Below are 21,824 nucleotides of genomic sequence, written 5' to 3' on the forward strand. Positions count from 1 at the left end.
AAACGAGAGGACATGATTTGAGAGTTAGGGGGCAGAAGCTTAAGGGAAACACGAGGGGGTATTTCTTTACTCAGAGAGTGATAGCTGTGTGGAATGAGCTTCCTGTAGAAGTAGTAGAGGCCAGTTCAGTTGTGTCATTTAAGGTAAAATTGGATAGGTATATGGACAGGAAAGGAGTGGAGGGTTATGGGCTGAGTGTGGGTAGGTGGGACTAGGTGAGATTAAGAGTTTGGCACGGACTAGGAGGGCCGAGATGGCCTGTTTCTGTGCTGTGATTGTTATATGGTTATATATGACTTTAAGGGAGCATAATGCCTTTCAGCATGAGGTGCATCTCGGGAATGTTGGCAGGTACGTGCTGCCCTTCTTCCAGGTGAGGCACATTCAAGGTGCGCGTAGAAATTATGCACTGCACCCTGTAGAGAGCATCTCTCACATCTGCAGTATGGATGAACTGAATGTTTTAGGTGCGGTTGTTCTGTGCTGAATGGTGAAAGTTTTCGAGTGTTGTTGGAGTTGCAGGCATTAAAGCATTCCTTAGAGCTTCTGAGAGGGCTTTGAAGAGGCAAGGAGTGAGAGAGCCACTCATCACACCAGACAATCAGCCTAAGCATCTGGATTTTGCTACAGGATTTTGACTACAGAAACCTGTTGAAATTCTGGTCAATACTGATTCCATGATGTTCAGTTTTAAAAAATTATTTTAGCGATAGAGCACAGAATAGGTCCTTCCATCCCTTTGAGCCGTGATGCAGCGACAACTCCAAGTTAACCCTAACCTAATCATTGGACAATACACAATTAGTCTATGGAGCGTGGGAGGAATGTGAAGCTATTCCATGGGGAAGAGGTACAGACTCCTTACAGGCGATGCCAGAATTGAACTCCGAATTTCGACACCCCGAGCTATGTGCTAACCACTACGCTACCATGGCGCCCTAACCATGTGCACTGCCCGGGATTGTAAAGGGCTTCAGAGGAGTAATCTCGATCCTGTGGTGGAAACAGTGATTGAGTGGAATGAGTATCACAATTTTTCATGTGTCAGGTCAAACTTGGATACTGTCAAGGTCTTGGTGCATGTGTGTATGGGCTATCTCGTTATCTGAGAAACTGCAAGTGGTAATCTTACACCAGCAACCCGCCCTACTTCGACTTTACGCTGGAAAGGTAGTTGTGGGTAAAATGTCAGGAATTCCAAAGGCTGAGATGACAGGACAGCAGGCACCAGTCAGAATAACCACGGCTCTGAATATTCAGCAAATTGTATGAAGATATACAAATGTAACAACCATTGATGTCTGAGAATTAGATTCATAATTATCAACTTTAAATTAGAATGATCTGGTAAATATTACAATTTTTACTTCCTTTCATTGACCTTTCTTTGCCAGATACTGATACTATCAAACCCTGTCACTTCCTTCACAGTCCTCCCTAGTCTTTCATCACCATCTGCGTGAAACAACTAAATCTTTAATCTCATCCTCCATCTTCTAAGTTTGTCTATGTTGCATGAATATAGTGATGTTATTCTATGAACATGATTAGATCATAAAATATAGGAGCGGTATTAGTTCATTTGTCTATTACGTCTGCTTTGCCATGCAATTGTGGCTGATTTTTTTAAACCCATTCTCCTACCTTCTTGCTATTACCCTTAACCCTGTTACCAGTCAATCTCTGCCCTAAATACACCCCTTGAAATTTAGTCGCATGTTCCTTTGCTGGGTTCAAAACTATGAAATCACAGAGCAACTGAAGTTAGGAAGTGACAGAATGAACCTTGAAGCAGTGCTCGCAGATCAGAGCTACACTAGAGCAGTATTCTCACCCGGTCTCCAGGCCTGACCATTGGTTCCTGCTTGGTGCCCAGCTTATGCAGGATGTTGTAGGCCACTTTCATACTTCTTGTCCACAGCTTCCCTGATGGCAAGATGCAATGTCAAATGATTACTAATAAGAAAAGCCACAATAGGTATTATGCTTGATCATAAAAGATCCAATTCATGCCACACTATGTAGAAATCAGGAGGATGGCTTTATAGTCCACATCAACACTGAACAAGCATGAACACTTGACAGATCATGCAAAAAGAGAAAAGAGAAAAGGTTTCCCTACCTACATCAAAATATTATGCAAGTGAATAAGGAGATTTAATAAGTGCACAAGAAAATGGGAATAGGAGTAGACCACCAGGCCTTTCAAACCTGATTTGACTGTGGTTGCTCTACATTGGCCTCAACTCCTCTTCTGTGCCAATTCCCCATAACCCTCAATCCCTCAGTCATTCAAACATTTATTCAATTCCGCCTGAGTGAAGAAATTTCTATACACAAACAAGAAAATCTGCAGATGCTGGAAATCCAAGCAACACACACAAAATGCTGGAAGAACTCAGCAGGCCAGGCAGCATCTATGGAAAAAAGTACAGCCAACATTTTGGGCCAATACCCTTTGGCACAGCACCTCCCTGTTAAATGTTTGGTCCCTTACTTCCTCTTGTTCACATTTCTCCCACAAGTGAAAACTTCTCAACATCTACTCTGCTAAGCCCCCTAGGACCTTATGTTTTAAGAAGCCAATCTTTATTCTTCTCAATCGCAGGGAATACACACTACATCCGTACAGCTTCTCTTCGCAAGTCTTTGGATTTAGGTGGTGAATCTCCTTTGGACTGTTTGCACGTTCCACCTGCTAAAGTGGATGAAAATACCTTGCTCTGTCAGTGTACTTCTATCGCTTTCAAAGCATATTTCTAGAGTTAAGTAGATGCATATAGCTCTGGCAAGCAGAAGTTACAGAATACTGTACGAGCAAACAACATATCCCACTGTGTAGAGGTTACCTTTCCAACTGGAGCTGAAATACTAACATATCACTCACAGAAACTCAAGTTGAAATGGAAAATAAGACCATACACATCACTCCTGGCACAATGCCAATGGACTCGGTGACCAATTCCTTGATCTTGAAATTTCTTAGAGGACAGCAGAAAATCAACTGAGCTTCTTACAGACTATGTGTCCTTGTAATTGCAAGAGAAATCATTCACTATAAATGTCTTCTTCACAAGAGCCAATAAAAAAAAAGGAGAATGAAGCATATCCTTTGTTATTCACTGCCAGAACAACTGCCTGGATGGTGGTTTTGAGGTTCTGAGCTGAGCGGTCATGCTCCTAAATTCACCAATCACCTGCCCTAGGAACATATGTGGAAGGTGATCGTCGAGGACCACATTGTGCTGGCTACCCCAAGAGCAAGTGACAACCCTGGATTATTCTGACACCTGGCCCCAGGCTTCCCAGGCGTCAAAACTCTCAGTGAGTCTTTTAAACTCAAGAGCTTCTTTAGATGCTGGAAATAGAGCAACACACGTAAAACAGTGCCGGGAGGAGCTCAGCAGGTCAGGCAGCATCTATGGAGAGAAATAAACAGTGGATATTTCAGGCTGAGACCCTTCATCAGGACTGGAAAGCATCCATCCCTCTTCATTCTTATTCTGGTTTCTTATCCCTTCCTTTCCCGTCCCATTGAAGGGTTTCAGCCTGAAATGGCAACTGAAAAATATTCAAACAAGATATTCAACAAAAAAAATTTTTAACACACTGAAACATCATTGAAAGCAAGTATATAAATTTGGGTCACTTCAACTAAACGAACTAAAAGTGAACCTATCCTTCTGTCTGCAGCTATTTCTACCACACAAGTGAACAGGCCTGTTGGAATTGTTCATTCGGTACCAGCCGATGCACTGAGAACTCTGTGCAAGTTTGCTCTGCTACCTCTGGTTCCAGCCCAGATGCCTCAGAACTGGCAACACCCAGGGAGTCCTGAATACCCAGGCAAGCAAAGTGGGGACAACCAGGAGGTAGGAACAGAACAATCCGTTCTAAGCAGAAGATCTGACCTAATGATCAATTTTTGCTATTTCCGTACGTTTGCAGTTAATATTCGTTTGCAGGTTTTGGACTAAAAGCTAATAAATAATTTGCCAAGTAGTTTTATTTGCAATTCAACTAAAACAAAGTGAACAAATCAATTAACTTGGTCAATAATACACGAGCCTGAAAATGGATAGAAGTGACCTTTCAAAGCAATAATATTTTACCATCGTCTGCACTTCATTCAAAATTGATGCAATTTCATGACAATTATCAAATTTCACCTGAGCAATCAGTCTGGCAGCAAAATAGGAGTTAAGTGTTTGATGAAACAGATTAGACTAAAAATTCAATCATTTACTGTTCTTATTTATGCAATGTGCAATTGAATTGAAGTGTAAAATCGATTGTGGGCATTTCCAAGTGCACATACTGCTCTACGTGAAATTGAACTGCCTGCTTCCATGTACTGGATTATGATCCAAATCAAAATATTTCAGGACAATTTACCCCTCATTTCCACAGGGTTATTGCAGTAAACCTTTTGCTATACTTGCCAATACTGGATATCCCAGCAAGACTGGGAAAATAACCGTATCCAGATGGTTCAGGTGTTTTATTCTCTCAGTCTTCCCTATCACAGCAGGACTCTGACAAGAGTGAGGTTTACAATTTGAAATACTACAAGTCGATAGTATCTGTGCTAGACCTTAGAAAAATTCCTTGAAAAAATTCCCGCTCTTTCTTCAAGTTCCAACTATTTCTTTTTGCCCCTCAACTATTTACCTTTAATTTTGTTTAAGTTTAATTGCGGAAACTATCAACTTTGCTTTACCTGTCCTCTCAGGCATCCAGATCATAATAACCTGCTGCTGTAGAAACTGTATTTCCTGTCAGCACCATATCATACGATAAGCTGAACGTTGGGTTAGAGGAACGAGTCGCAGTTAATAGCCAACTGCACATGGAAGGCCAATTTAGCAAGGTGTGCCTGAATTATGATGGAAGCAAAAATTACACCTCGTTCTCCCAACAAACATATATGATTTCTCCAAAAATGGCAATGAACCAATGATGGTTGCATGAATTAATTGAATAAAATTTCTCTCATTAATATACTTGACAGACAGGGGAATTACCTAATCATCTCTACTTTGCATTGCTAAGAGTTACTACTCAAAAAAAAATTAAACTGCCTTCCTCTTGATCTTTAGATAGTTTACACTACCTTATATCTGCATCTCCAGTTCAATGAACTACTTGCCAATGGAAAACATTAATTATTTCAGACAGCTCTGCCATATTCCTCCTTCAATCTTACTGTTGCTTGAATGAAAGTCCAATTAAAGACCATGAGATCATAAGACATAGGAGCAGTCCCAACAAGTCAGCTCACCATTCTAACATGGCTGATTTAATAACCCTCTCAACCCCATTCTCCCACCTTCTCTCTGAAACCTTTGATGTCCTTACTAATCAAGAGCCTATCAACCTCTGTTTTAAACGTGCCCAATAACTTGGCCTTTTGTGTGGTGTCTCCTTATAACTGGAAGCCCCACGTAAAACTGGCATCCCTTGTAGAGCACTGTGCTTCAAATTATACAATATTTCCAAAGACAATTTCAAAAGGTGCAGTCAAGATCCACTACTTGCTGCTGAACGTACTATAACAAAGCAAATAATAGTGTCAGACTACGAACTGTAATAAATATGATCTTTATCCTTTCATCCTGGAACAGAGTTTCCCACCTTGGGTCCACAGCCCCTTGCTTAATAGAAGTCCACGGCATAAAAGAGGTTGGAAACCTCTGTTTTAGAGACACCTTGCATTCCACGTAAACTCTCAGTTCAATTCATCTTCTTCCCCACCCTGGAGCGAGCTGCTTAACACTATAATGAATAAGTGCCTGATAATGCCACCCTTTGGTGCAATGAGTTTACCTGGCCAGATCCCAAAGCACATGCCTAATCTTTGCCTTCCTTGCATATTTGTCACTGAAGGACTTTTGTTATTTGCAAGGTTACAGGAGATCATAATGAATCTCATTGTATGCAGTACATTACACTAAATCCATAAAATGGAGGTAAATTACTACATGCCATTTAATGACATTAACAGGCTAATGTTGTATAATTAGATCCTTCTGCTGATTCACAAAAACTATTTTTGAGCATATTTTTTCTTCAGCATTCAGCCTGGCAAAGAGACGTTTTCAATGAGGCAAAGCCTGACATCTCTACAAGGAGATACAAAATAAACATGTATTTTACTTTCTTTCTCCAAATACCAAATGCCTACTTACATAATAATGAAACAAACTTGGATTTTCTTCCAAAATGGAACTTGATGCCTGCCTACATATGTGAATATAATCACTAACAAACTCGAAAGACTTAAATCAAAGCCACTGAGTTTCATGCATTGTCAGTGGAAAACCTTGCACTGATGAATAGGCTACAGCAATTTTGATTTAATGACTTTTGGCATAACAAATAGATACATTTTATAAACTATTCCAGAAGAAGATTAAGAAAGAAAAAAATATCACTCAGGAAATCAATGTCAAAAAAAACAGAATCATGACTAATATAAAACTCAATTTCATATCAGCTCTGCACACTCCTGTGACATTCTCTTACCATGACATAGTGACTGCTTCATCCGTAGGCAAGTCTAGAAATAGCTGTAAATAATTTGATGTCAATTGTACACCAAAGAAGACGTCAAATTTACCCACATCCTACAGAAACTTAACTGAAGATTGAAAAGAAAAGTTTTCATGGATACCTAAAGCCAGTCCTCTAATCTCTTGTTAAATAAATGTAATAATTTCTAGGATTAAATGGCTGGCAAAAGTGATTGGTCTGTAAAATCTCATCTTTAAACAATAGTCACACCACTGCAAAATGGAGACAGATTTAATATGTGATTACTAACAATCAAATTTACATTTCTGGAAATGGCTGGGTTGCTATGGTGTCAGAGATATAAATGTATTGTAAGGCTGCAGCAAGTTCATCCCTCTTTTATATTTGCAACTGTTAGTATCAGGCTTAGAAAGAGATGATGCTGATTTTTTCCCCTAATTGAAATGTTTTCTACTCACTCTGACTTCCACCCCCATCTTGGATTAGAGACTGACAGCTCACAGGATTTATTTACAAACTGCTATCAAACTTGCAGCTTGCAAGGACCTGCAGCAGTGATAAACTAAACCTCCTCCCTGCCCACCCAAAATATAGTGCTCTATCTCCCAATTCCATACAGGATTCCATTAAAGGAAGTAGTGAGGTCACATATGCGTGTAGCCAACTGATGAATGAATTCCAGTCTCCAACGGAATACTCACCCACACTTCGCTGAAGATCAGAGCTCACTACTTCTTTACTGTGCTACACTGCTGGCACTGTACACACCCAAGGACAACAAAACTGAGGCAATTTATCTTATCAACAGGCTGAAAAATGCCAGGCATCAGTCTGCCTGTAGAATCATTATTGTTTCATATCAAGTCAACTAAATTCTGCTGCTCCCTGTGCAAGTAAATAGACTTGATTTTGAGAGAGCATTGGACAACTGGAACTGACAAATTTGGTATGTTATGGCTTATGAAACCAATCCTTGGACAATCATTAAAAAAGTTGCCCAACAGCAAACCATGGCCTTGGGGTTCTGATACTTAATGTAGCTACTGTCTCTACAACTAAATCAACAGAATGGAAGAATAAACCCATGTAAGATTGACATTGAATAACAGCTCAGATGATTGAGCATGTGTCTATATAAATAAGCTGGGAGAACTCTCACAAAATATCTTAAAAATAAGCAGATTCCTATCAGGGTCAAACTTCAATGGAAATTGAATGGTCTGCAAAGATTGATACAATATATCAAAAATAATATGACTAATACATGGCTCCTCCTTGTTACCAATAATTCATCACAGTTATAGGCCTCACCATATATGTAAAGTCAAGTTATTGAATAATCATTTGACATCAATAAAAGGGAAAATTTACACACTAGGTGCGAGTCAGCTTGCCAAAACAGTGTCAGAAATCTCTTAATAACATTCCTAGATGGACAAACGATTCAACACTATTACATTCCCAGAGAGATGGACTGAACAAACTGATCACTGCCCCTTTGAAGAGCAAGCATTCTTTGGCAATTTTTTTGTTGTGATCATATTATTTTAAATAGTGAAACATGTAATTAAAAGAAAAAACAGAACATGCAGAAATTACTCAGCAGATCAAGCTTCAACTGTGTGAAGAGAAACATTTAATCTTTTAAAAAAGTTAAACATCAACCCAATTTCTCTTCCCACACAAGTTGCTTAACCAGCTAAGTATTTCCAGCATTTTCTGATTTTCATTTGAAATTTTCTGCTGTTTTTTCATGCAAGAAGAAAAGATCTGGTTAGAAATATCAAAGTACCGTATGTGAGAATGTAAAGAGGTTTTCCATTTGTGTCCATGGTTGTCAGGCAAGGTGCTTTTGGAGAGATGGTACCCCAGCGCTGAAGAGCTGCCTCAAGGGAGGGTGGCCAGTTAGTTACTACACCAAGCTGCTCTCCCCGAATGGCCAACATCTGAGCTCCCTCTGGTCTCGGCTGGTTAGGGTCTGGCTGTTGAACTACAAGAGAATTGAGAGATTAGAATTCATTCAAACCCCTGAACTTCTGTAAAATTGATCTCCACAATCAGTGCACTATCCGTCCAGGTACACTCCGATGGTGCAGCCAGTGGTAAGAGTGAGAACACCTGTAATCTCCTAGTGCTTATGCGGGAATCTTGCCCATGAAATTCGGTTCAAGTCCAGCACACCCAGTTACTTTACAACAGCCAAAATAGAGCTGTAAATTAAAACTAATTTGCATATTTTTGAATTAATGAGTTAATTTAAGAACATTGTGTTTTTTTTGTTTTCTGGTTTAAAAAGTCAGTCATAGAAAAATATAACCGAGAAACAGGCCCTTCGGCCCATCTAGTTGATGACGAACCATTTGAACTGCCCACTCTCATTGGCCTCCCATTCTATTTTGCAATAATTTTACATTAAAAAATTTTTGATTGTTCAATATTCTTAAATTCTTGGACAATTATGGTGGGGTGAGTGGTTTAGTGTCTATTATAGGGCATTTGGATAGGAGGGCTTTAAGGGGATTAGGCCAAACAGGGGCAAATAAGATGAGCTTGCTGGGTACCATGACTGGCATGAATGAGTTGGGCTGAAGGGGGCTGTCTCCACTCTGTATTTCTCCATTTCTCTTTCTGTGTGATCGACAGTGGATGAGACCCTACGCTGCTCAGGGCCTTAGCAGAGCCAACACTCTTGAGGAAGATCTCTCTGCGGAACTCACTCAAAGAGAAAACATTTCTACACCCCTCACAGCCTCGGTAAAGCAGCCAACATAATCAGAGACCCTTCCCATGAAAACATCTACCTCCTCTCCCCGTCCCATTGGAGAGTGAATACAAAAGCCTAAAAAATTGTAACACCAGGCTCAGTGTTAGCTCCTTTACACTGTTAAAAGACAACTGTATAGTCCCCTAGTGGACGCTTGATCTCACAATCCACCTTGTCATGGTTTTGTACCTTACTGTCTGTCTGCAGTTCATTTTCTTTGTAACTGTAACATTGTATTCACCATTCTGTTACTGATTTACCTGATCTGTCTGGACAGCATGCAAATTAAGGCTTTTTCTCTATACTTCTGTGTGTGTGATAATATGAAACCAATTTGCCAGTTCACCTTGACCAAGCCCTTGCAGTGCAGGTAAAGCCCAGAATCAGCAGCTTTTTTTTGGGCACACGTGCATTCCAAACAATTCCAGAAGTAAAAACCAGTAACTAAACAGATTGCACTTACCTTCCAACAGTTCTTCAAAATCATCAACAAAGAATTCCCGTAACGGCGGGCGCTTTGGCCGTTTCAAAGTGTTCACGAGTTGCTGGATCTTTGCAGAGACTCGGCTACTGACTGGCACTCCTAGACAAGAGCATTCAGTGCAGTGATTGAGTTATTGAGGATAAGCTGGTCTGTTGTCAGAACATGGGCAGTTTTGCAGAGCTGGTATCACTTTATCAGAAAACACAGGAAATTCAACATGATTGATACAGCTCTTCCTTTACACTCACTGTGCCGTCGTGTTTCCTCTCGAAGCATCTAAGCTCGGCCCTTCCCCACAGGGGCCCTCCATTGGCTGCGAGCTTCAGCATGTCCGCCTGCAGCCTTCAATGTGCCAGTCCCTTACCTCTGAGCAGAATTTTAATACATTAAGGCAAATTGTGCTCTTCGCTGGTAAATTATATTGAATAGTTCTAACTTTGAAAGGGGCTCCAGTCAAGTCAAGGCGACTTGACTGGCTGTAGTGCCATTGAAGAGCACGTACCATTGCGAACTCGAAGTGTTATCAGTTGATAGCAAGTAACTGGAAAATCATCATTGCTACCTTCTCCATCTACTTATTTCTAGTAAAATCAAGATCAATAGAAATTAGCATTGTAACCCGACTACCTCAACAATACATATTAAACTACAATAATGAACGTTAGACCCATTGGTTATTTACATGTTGAAAGACCATGCTCACACAGCACTTAATGAACAAATCATAGGTATTCCAAAAGGTCTCTTTCTGGAATCAGTGTGAAGCTTGTATTGTTGGGAGTTCCAGTATTTTATTCCAAGGCGAGGCTCTGGGTTTGTAAAGTGGTGGTGGTCAGTTCATTTATTTCTGGCTGCATTGTTCCCAGTATCTAATCTGCTCTTGTAGCTTCTTTAACATGATGTCTTTGGGGGATCCCAAAGCAAGTTAATAGAATCAAATGTACCCTCCTATCTCATCTGACAATAGGTTTCATATTAAACTTTGGCCAACTCCTTATCTACATGTCGTATCGCAGCTGAACTAATAATTGTCAAATATTTATAGAAATGTCCTTCTAGCAACAGTTATAGAATAGCAATCTTGGACAAGGTCTTGGCCAATCTCTCTTTGAGTCTTGCCACTATAGTTGCACTGTCAAAATCATAGATTAGTAATCTGCAAATTAAAACCAGATTTGCTTGGTCTGCAGAGCTGAACAAATCACTTCAGAAATTTCTTCAGCTAAAAAGGGAAGATAAAAATTGTAGTTTTCTTAGTTTAATCTTCACTCCCTCTCTTTACTAGCCTACTTCATGACAATAAAAAAGGAAAATAGTTTTGACATCTTTAATTTTCAATAATTGTTATTTAAAAGACCCATAGTCATAGAACATTACAGCGCAGAAGCAGGCGGTCTGGCCAATCTAGTCTGTGCCGAGCGATTTAATCTGCCTAGTCCCATTGAGCTGCACCTGGACCACAGCATTCCATACCCCTCCCATCCAAGTATCCATACAAACCTCTCTTTTAAATGTTCAAATTGAACCGGATTCCACAACTTGTGCCGGCAGCTTGTTCCACATTCTCACCACCCTCTGAGTGAAGAAGATCCCCTTCATGTTCTCCTTAAACATTTCACCTTTCACCCTTAACCCATGACCTCTAGATCTATTCTCACCAAATTCAGTGGAAAAAGCCTGCTTACATTTACCCTATCTATACCCCTCAGAATTTTCTATACCTCGATCAAATCTTCTCTACCCTCATTCTAATGCCAATAAGTTACTAATTCCAGCCCCCATCTGGAGTTTGAACACCATCTTGGATAATTATATGAGTTTTAATTGAATAATGGACTTCATCCTTCTCTAGGATGCTAAGCCAAGTGCGCAGTGACCTCATTCAGGTCAAAGTGCAACATTCATTGTTACTATTTTGAACATGCATGCCAATGTTGCTTCGTCAAAAAAACCTCACTTATTAAATAACTCATTTCCAAAACCTTGCATTCCTGATAATCATCGATCAGCCATCTAGCCACTACCCTTGTTTGCTGTGGTGGTTTTTCTTTGAAGCCCCAGTTCTCTAGCTGTCCAGTGAGAAGAATGGACCATGAAGTGTGAGCCAGGCCTCGAGTAGAAGTACTGGAGGCCACATCCCACATCACATGGGAGCTGACTGCTATCAAAAATGTCTTGGACCAAGGACATGTCAAAGCTATTCAAATGTTCAAATTATATTAAAATATTTAAAAAATAATAGATGTACTTAAGTGCAAACACGAGGAAATCTGCAGATGCTGGAAATTCAAACAACACACACAAAATGCTGGTGGAACACAGCAGGCCAGGCAGCATCTATAGGAAGAAGTACAATTTACGTTTCGGGCCCAGACCCTTTGTCAAGACTAACTGAAAGAAAAGATAGTAAGAGATTTGAAAGTGGGGGGGGGGAATGCAAAATGATAGGAGAAGACCGGAGGGGGAGGGGTGAAGCTGAGAGCTGGAAAGGTGATTGGCAAAAGGGATGGGAGGAAAGTATCATGGGATGGGAGGCCTGGGGAGAAAGAAAGGGGGAGGGGAGCACCAGAGGGTGATGGAGAGCAGGCAAAGAGTGATGGGCAGAAAGAGAGAAGAAGAAAAAAAGGAAAAAATAAATAAATCAGGGATGAGGTAAGAAGGGGAGGAGGGGCATTAATGGAAGTTAGAGAAATCAATGTTCATGCCATCAGGTTGGAGGCTACCCAGCCGGTATATAAGGTGTTGTTCCTCCAACCTGAGTGTGGCTTCATCTGGACAGTAGAGGAGGCCATGGATAGACATATCAGAATGGGAATGGGACGTGGCCACACATTTTAATTCTTACCCCATCCCTGATTTATTTATTTTTCCCTCCCTTCCTTTTTTTATCTTCTCTCTCTCTCTCTCTCTGCCCATCGCTCTTTGCCTGTTCTCCATCTCCCTCTGGTGCTCCCTCCCCCTTTCTTTCTCCCTAGGCCTCCCGTCCCATGATCCTTTCCCTTCTCCAGCTCTGTGTCACTTTCGCCAATCACCTTTCCAGCTCTTAGCTTCACCCCACCCGCTCCAGTCTTCTCCTATCATTTCGCATTTCCCCCTCCCCCTCTTACTTTCAAATCTCTTTACTACCTTTCCTTTCAGTTAGTCCTGACGAAGGGTGTCGGCCCGAAACGTCAACTGTACTTCTTCCTATAGTTGCTGCCTGGCCTGCTGTGTTCCACCAGCATTTTGCGTGTGTTGCACAGATGTACTTAAAGTATGTTCAAATGTGAGAAATTAATTAATACCACAATTGTGTAAGCAGAAACAAACCACTTGTAAGCACTTAACTTTTCATTTATGAAATGGCATCCCTGGTGAAAAGCAAATGGGAAAATCTGAAGTTTGTCCATACAGCTCATACAGTCATACATCATGAACCATGTCATTCTCCTCCCTATCAAGGCCATGTCAATATTAATATTATTTTCAAGCACTGAGACTTCTGTTTTTTCCAGAGCTCATCCAAACACAAAAATGTTGTGGATTTACCTGTTTCCAACATCTTCTCAGGCACTGTGTGCCAGAATTCAACCATGTTGAAAAAATGTTCCTATAACATCCTCTTCCAGTCTGAAACTAATGACTTCTGGTTATTACATTGCAAATCAATGGGAATGTATTTTGGCTGAAGGTTTGACTAGTGGTGTCCCACAGGGATCTGTACTTTGACCTCTGTTGCTTGTGATATATGTAAGTGGTTTTGTTGAAAACATGGATAGATGGGGTCGTAAGTTCACAGACAATACAAAGATTGGTGGCACTGTGGATCATGCAGAAGTCTGGCAAAGGATACAGTGGGATATAGATCACCTGCAGACTTGTGCAGAGAAATTGCAGATGGAGTTTAAAATGAATAATGTGAGGTGTTACACATTGGGAGATCAAATGTAAAGGAATGGTACCCTGTTAGTAGCAGGACCATTAACAGTATTGATGTGCAAAGGGGTTAAGGAGTGCCATTTGCTGTTTGCTGAAAGAGCTTGCACAGATTCATAGGGTGGTAAAGAAGGTGCATACCATGCTTGCCTCTATTAGTTGAGACACTGAGTTCAAGAGTTAGTAAGTTATGTTACAGCTTTATAAACCGCTGGTTAGGCCACATCTGGAATATTGAATTCAAAGTCCAAAGGAGATACGCAGAGCAAGTTTTTGTTTATACCAAGAGTGGTGGGTACCTGGGAAGCACTGTTGGCTCTGGTAATGGAGGCAAATAGTATAGAACATTTTTGAGACACATAAACATGCAGAGAATGAGGTGATATGAACATTGTGTCAGCAGTTAGGCATTTACTTACCAGTTTTTTTGGCAGATGGCGCTGATGAACCAGTGACATTATGAAAGCTACATACCATACTTCTAAATAAACCTCTTTTGAATTACTCCTACTGCAACCTGTAATTTCCCTTTTAGCAATGTATTTCTGAACCAGCTTAATGAACAGATTCTTATGAAGGACTCAGTAGACTTAACTCTCACCAAGTGGCTACGGAACCTCTAAGCGGATGAAAGATCATACTCCTGGCTGGAAGGGAGGCATGAGAGGGGGCATCCATTCCAGGATCAAACAAGAGGGATAAAGGCCCGTCTACCCAGGATCCTGATGGCAAATATGCAGTCGCTGGAGAACAAAACTGAAGACCTAAGGGCAAGATTGATGTATTGTAGGGAAATGAGAAATTGCTGTGTTCTGTGTTTTACAGAGTATGGCAGATACACTGGATGGTCTGAACTTCATAAAAGGCAAAAAGGTGTGAGTGTGTGCTTCATGATAAAGTCTCTGTTGTGCTCCAATGTAGCTGTTCTGTCCACAATGTTTAACACCTAATGGTCAAATGCTGACTGTACTATTAATCAAGAGGTCCATGATCCTGACCGCAGTTCACATTTACCAGCAGCCGACACTACATGATGCTCTCACCAAACAAGAGCAGTCCACCCCGACGCATTTCAAATCATAGTCGAGGATTTCAGTCAGGCTTGCTTGCAGACATCCCTGCCCAGTTATCATCAGCATACAACCTGCAGCATCACAGATTCCAACACACCGCGAAAGAGCGCCTACTTTTCCATGCCGAGAGCACATTTCGGGGGATCTTATCACTTGGCTGTCCTTCTCCCACCTGCACATTGACAAAGGCTAAAGAGCAATGCTTCAGAGATTAGGACAACGAAAAGGAGGTTGCAGGAGACAGGGGAGCAGCTATGGGATTGCTTTGAGTTGGTGGACTGGGCAATGTTCATGGACTCATCTGTGGATCTGAGTGAATACACCATGGTTGTCACAGACGTTATTAAAACAATTGTATATGACTGTGTCCAACAAAATCATTTAGAGTCTTCCCAACAAGAAGCCCTAAATAAACCATGAGATTTGCAATCAGCTCCTGGCCAGGTCAGAGGCATTCAAGTCAGGCGACCAAGTAAATTACAAGAGGTCCAGGTACGATGTCTGGAATGCCATATCGCAAAGTGGCAATTCTGGACTAAACTTGAATCAGTGAAGGACGTCTGACAGTCGTCGCAGGGTTTGAACACTATTGCCTCTTACAAAGTGAAATCAAGAGACACAGGTGACAACAGGACTTCACCTCCAGATGAGCTCAATGCCTTTTATGATCACCTTGACCATAAAAACATGGAGGAACCAACACAAACACCTACAGCCCCCAGTGACACTGTAACTTCAGTCCCAGAGACCAACGTGAGAGCACCCATCAGGACAGAAGGCATCCGGCCCAGATGAGGTACCTTGCTGAAAACTAAAAGACCTGCGTTCATCAACTGTCTGCAGTGTTCACCGAGATATTTAACCCCTTGTTTCAGCAATCTGAGGTACCCATTGGCTTCAAGCAGACTTCAATTAGACCAGTATTTAAGAAGAACGTGGTAACCTGCCTCAATGACCATCGTCCAGTAGCACTTACATCCACTGTGATGAAGTGCTTTGAGAGGTTGTTGATGAAACATATCAACTCCTGCCCGAGAAGTGACATGGATCCACTCCAATTTGTCTATTAGCACAACAGGTCCACAGCAGATTTAATTTCAATGGCTCTTCACTCATCCCGCAAATATTTCAACAGCAAAGGTGCATACGTGACAATGCTCTTTATCGACTCCAGCTTGTCATTCAATACTATCATCCCCTCAAAGCTAATAAAAATTCAAGATCATAAGACATAGGAGCAGAATCAGGCCATTCAGCCCCATCGAAACCACTCCGCCGTTCCATTATGGCTGTTCCCGGATCCCATTCAACCCCATACACCTGCCCTCTCACCATATCCCTTGTTACCCCGACCAATCAGGAATCTACCAACTTCTGCTTTAAGTATGCTCATGAACTTAGCCTCCACTCAGTCTATGGCAGAGCATTCCACAGATTCACCACCCTTGGGCTAAAAAAATTCCTCCTTACTTCTGTTCTAAAAGGTCACCTCTCAATTTGGAGTCTGTGCCTTCTAGTTCTGGATAGCCCCACCAGAGGAAACCTCCTCTCCACATCCACTCTATCTAGACCTTCCAACATTCGGTAGGTTTCGATGAGATCCCCACGGATTCTTCTAAATTCCAGTGAGTACAGGCCCAAAGCTGCCAAATGCTCCTCATATGTTAACCCCTTCATTCTTGGAATCATCCTTGTGAACCCTTGGCCTCAAAAGCCTCTTGTACAATTGGATCCTCAATTTCCTCATCTGCAGACCCAAGTTAGTTTGGATTGGCAAAAACATCTCCTTCACAACCTCCATCAGCACAGGTGCACCACAAGGCTGTGTGCTTAACCCCCGCTCTACTCACTTTACAGATGACTGTGTGGCTAAGCACAGGTCCAATGCCACATTCAAGTTTGCCGATGACACCACTGTCATTGGCTGAATCAAAGGTGGTGACGAATCAGCATGTAGGAGGGAGTATGAAAATCTGGTGAGTGCTACCACAAGAAACCTCTTAGTAAATGGCAGTAAATGGAAACTAGAGATCTGTGAGCCAGTTGTCACTGGGGCATCAGAGGTAAAGAGGGTCAGCAATTTTAAATTCTTTGCTGTTATAATGTTGGAGGACCTGCCTTGAGCTCAGCACACAAGTGCAATTATAAAGAAAGCACTGCAGTGCCTCTATTACTATAGACGTTTGCAAAGACTCAGCATGGTATCTAAATTTTTGACAGACGTCTATAGTGGAGACTATTTTAGTTGACCGTATCACATCTTGGTATGGAAACACCAAAGCCTTTGAAAGGAAAATCCTACAAAAAGTAGTGGATACAACCCAGTCCATCACTGGTAAAGCCCTCTCCACCACTGAGCACATTCACATAGAGTGTGGTCGCAGGAAGGCAGCATCCATCATTAGGGATCCCCACCACCCAGAACATGCTCTCTTCTCACTGCTGCCATCAGGAAGAAGATACAGGAGCCTCAGGACTCACACCACCAGGTTCAGAAACAGTTATTACCCCTCAACCATCAGGCTCTTGAACCAGTGGGGACAACTTCACTTGCCTCATCACAGAAATGATTCCACAAACTATGGGCTCACTTTCAAGCACTCCTAATCTCAAGTTCTCGATACTTATTGCACATTTATTTATTTATTTATTTTCCTTTGCTATCCACTGATTATTGTCTTTTATACTTATTGTCTGTTTATGGTTCTCCACCCTGTGGCCGCAGTCTTTCACTATAGTTATTGGAAACATATATGTACGTGGATAACAAGTTTACTCTGAACTTTGAACTTATTTGGCACAACATCGCGGGCCAAGGGGCCTATTGCTTTGTTGTAACTGTTCAAAGTTATGAGAAGTTCCTTGTTAACTAATTTATGTCCTCTCACAATTGCGTTCAGTTTAAACAAGACCCTCTCTGATTTCTCCTCTCCAATGAAGATCTTTTCACACTCCATTATCTGTCTTCTGCTCTCTAATTGCACTTTTCTTATTGGTTTTGTTCCTTTAATTCTTGACCTTCCCCCAGGAATCTCCAACTTATTCCCACAGTAATACTGGCCTCATTCCGAGATGTCCAGGATTTTCCTTGCAACTTTAAACTTAATGGTAGTATAATAAATAGCAAAGTGAAATTCTTTCCTACTTCAATAACCAAAGGGAGTAGAATGGAAATGATTGGAAAAAAAAATTCAGTAAAAATTTATTTCCACAAGTGGTTTGAATTTTGACATAAACTTTATGATTTGATGCTGGATATGAAATCAGTACGTCGCCTTCTAAAGAGGTTTGGATAAAATCTTGAAAGAGATGCAGAGTAATAGCAATGAAGTAGGTAAATCTGAATTATTCTTCAATAAAGCTGGCACAGACTTAAAGAAAGACTTTCTGTTCAGACGCAAAGAATGTCCTTATGCCTACATAATTTATGATTCTTAGCATATGACTGTATACAGGACGGCACTGGGGCTGAATGTCAGCCTATGGTTCTGGATGTTGATTATTCAGAGAGGCAACTGCTGCATAAATCAACGACTCTTTGGTTTCTGACACTTAAACTTGTATTTTGATAGGACTATCTGTATATGTCTGGCCACCTGGCTGTATGAGAGGTCGGAAAATGATTTCCATACATCTCCAAAAAAACCTCAAGAATATCTAAATCCATTCAATACCAAGGAGCAACAGGATTAATCGTTCCAACCTGCTGAATATGCCTACTTCAGAACTTGTACAACATCAGCTTCTTCTCTACAGTAAATTACTGTACAAGGCATATGGTCACAAAGTCACACAGCACAGAATCAGGCCCTTTAGCCCAAATGAAGCCTCCTAACAAAGATGGCAGTCCAAGATAGTCCTATTTGAAAAGTTCCGCTCCATGTATTTGTCTGGTTGCTATTGGATTTTCCTAAACCAGATCCTCTGGCAGGAGGATTTCTTAAGGGCAGAAATGAAACTGCTGAACCGCTAATAATTGTGAATATTTGTACTCAAGTATTTGTTCTGCTCAACAATAAAAATCATCTAATCAATTTTACAAAGATTTATTTAAAAGAACTTGATGACCTGACAAAGTGGGACCACACCTTTCTTATAAGGTCTGCTTTAAGTTAAGCTGAAGAAGGTCTATCTGAAAATTCTCCCAACTATTTCCTCATGTAGAGGAATATTTGAAAATTCTTGATATTGAAAGCAGTGCAATGAAGCCAAACATTAATTCCTTTCGCAGTTTCAAATATAAAAAGGATCACTGCAGGTTAGTCACAACAAAATGTTGGTAATGAGGCACTGGCTGTAGTAATATTATACTCAAATTAAACACACCTGGCGGTTGTCAACATCAGTTAGACAAATGCTGTTTCAAACACAAATGTAAAAACCTAGTGTTTCTGAATGACTCATTTGGAAGTGGACATCGTCAATAGAAATGCCAATTGAATTCCACAGCTGAACATTTTCTTGCGATCTCTGTGCATACCAATTGGAATATAATGTAGTGTTCTTGCCAACTTTCTTTTGTTTTTTGAAAACATTTTGATCATTTTGAAACAATGAGAACATCACTTTCTTGAGCCTTTAACCAAACTAGTGATTCCATCATTGGGGCTTCTCTTGACACATCAGGATTTGCTGCCTTAATGAAACAGATCCTGGTGAATCAGTTGCAAGAAGTTCTTTAAACTACAGTTTGCTTACTGAAGACACCATTCATTAACTATCGTGAACATTTGTTACTGCTTGTGGTGTATTTGAACAGTGAGCAAGCCCTATAGAGAACTACTATAAGTATTATCAATAATAATCTCTCTTATATATGAGAGTTTATTGAGAGTAGGGGAAATTCAAACAAGAGGACATGAGTTGAGAGTTAAGGGGCAAAAGTTTAGGGGTAACACAAGGGGGAACTTCTTTACTCAAAAAGTAGTAGCTGTGTGGAACGAGCTTCCAGTAGAAGTGGTAGAGGCAGGTTCGATTTTGTCATTTAAAAAAAAATTGGATAGGTATATGGACAGGAAGGGAATGGAGGGTTATGGGCTGAGTGCGGGTCATTGGGACTAGATGAGAGTAAGCGATCGGCAGGGACTAGGAGGGCTGAGATGGCCTGTTTCCGTGCTGGAATTGTTATATAGCAGAGTGGCGACCCACTTTCTGCGCAGGCGAACTGGCTCACAGATAGCCAGCGCGAGAGGGGTGACTTTGGTAATGCACCTCTGATGCCATTTCCGCCCGGAGAAGGTGGGCGCTAGGGATTAAATGCCAGCGCCGCGAAGTTTGAATAAACTAGTCTTGAAACGACTTACCGACTGCGTGTTGTTATTTCAGCGCTGTGTGTAGCACATCGCTACACAGCTGTACAAGATGTTGGTGAGGCTGACCTTGGGAATGCTGTGTTCACTTCCTGTCACCCTGTCTTTGGAAAGGTGCCATTAAACTGGGAAAGGGTGCGAAATGATTTACAAGACGTGCCTGGACTCAAGGGACCAGATTATAGGTGAGGACAGGTTGGCCAGGATTTTATTCCTTGGGGATTAGGAGTCTGATGGGGATCCTATACAGATGTATACGCTCTACAGTTTGGGTGAATGCATGCAGTCTTTTATCCAAGGTCGGAAATCAAAAGCTGGAGGGTGGATGGCATATGGACTGAGCTATCAGAAGATGTCATAGAGTCATGGAAAAGTACAGCACAGAAGCAGGTCTGGGCTGAACCATTTAAACTGCCGAGTCCCATCGACTTGCAATGGGGCCATAGCCCTCCGTACCACTGCCAATTACGTACTTATCCAAACTTCTCTTAAATGCTGAAACCACACTGCTGCTGGCAGCTCGCTCCATAGTGTCACGACCCTCTGAGTAAACTTTTCCCCTTATGTCCCCCTAAGATTTACACCTTTCACTCTTATGTATATTTAAGGCAGAGGTTGAGAGGTTCTTGGTTGGTCAGGGCGTGAAGGGGAGCAGGCAGGAGACTGGGGGCTGAGAGGAAAACTGGACTCGATAGGCCAAAAGGCCTAATTCTGCTCCTATATCATACGGTTTTAACCAACGATCTCTGGTTATGGTCCCACCCAGTCTCAGTGGGAGAAAGCATGCTTGCATTTACCGTATCTATACCCTCAAATCCTCTATCAAATCTCCTCTCAATCTTCCACATTCTAAGGAATAAAGTCCTAACCTATTCAGACTTTCCTTATAACTCAGCTTCTCCAGACCTGGCAACTTCCTTGTACTCTTTCAAGTTTACTTAATAGAGCTGAGTACGATATGACATTTAAAATCCCTTTGGTCGGGTGTATGGATAGGAAGGGTTTAGAACAGGAATTCCCAGTCTGGGGTCCATGGTAATGGCATAAAAAAAGGGGTTGGGAACCCCCAGTTTAGAGGGATTTTGGGCTGAATGCAGCAAATGGGCTTAGCTCAGTTGGGCCAAAGGGCCTTTTTCTCTCCTCTATGACTCTATGAACTTTAGTGCTAACTGCTGCCTCTTGGACTTGAACAGGTTCTTCTGACATAGAATCAAGTATCAAAAATCTGAGAAGCAGGACATCCATATCTAATTGCCTAGCTTGCACAAATTTGAATCGTTTGATTAAAATTTCAAGCTTTCTTGTCCCTTTCCCCTCAGCAACATCAATGAAACTTCCATACAAAGTATGGCAGAGCACATGAAAGACCAGAGAAACCAAGAGTTGCTTGATTCCTGTGATATGGAGAGGAGCAAGGTTTCAAAGCAGCAAACCTAATACAAGCCACCAATTTTTAAATGCCCAGGGCTGATTATATCAATACAACCTGGAGCAAGGAAAATTGCTTAGTGATAAGCCAGCATCTGAGGTCGGGGCAGATCATCTGGAATCAAGGAGCTGACAGAGCCGATACCATGGCGAGGAGCCTCAGAGCACCTGCACCCAGAGACCTTGTAATCAGCACTGTGAGGAAATTGCAAAATAAAAGGAACAGGACTCAGGTGCAGGATTGTATGTAATTATGCTGCACTTGAATTTCCCAGGTCAGTTCAATAAAAACAGGTCTGTACGTGATGCCAGATAGA

General features: G+C 41.4%; 1 protein-coding gene across 4 annotated transcripts in view; it reads right to left on the reverse strand.

Annotated features, from left to right (window-relative positions):
• LOC132395384 (disco-interacting protein 2 homolog C) overlaps positions 1-21,824 on the reverse strand; it is a 594,953-nt gene that overhangs the window by 169,124 nt on the left and 404,005 nt on the right. For all 4 annotated transcript variants that reach the window (XM_059971899.1, XM_059971900.1, XM_059971901.1 and 1 more), the window contains 3 exons: positions 9,762-9,881; positions 8,327-8,524; positions 1,835-1,926 (listed from right to left, as the gene is read on the reverse strand). In XM_059971899.1, the coding sequence (XP_059827882.1) occupies positions 1,835-1,926; positions 8,327-8,524; positions 9,762-9,881 (410 nt within the window). The remainder of the gene's footprint in view (positions 1-1,834; positions 1,927-8,326; positions 8,525-9,761; positions 9,882-21,824) is intronic.

This window comes from Hypanus sabinus, chromosome 6 (assembly GCF_030144855.1).
Source record: "Hypanus sabinus isolate sHypSab1 chromosome 6, sHypSab1.hap1, whole genome shotgun sequence".
Lineage (NCBI taxonomy): Eukaryota > Metazoa > Chordata > Chondrichthyes > Myliobatiformes > Dasyatidae > Hypanus > Hypanus sabinus.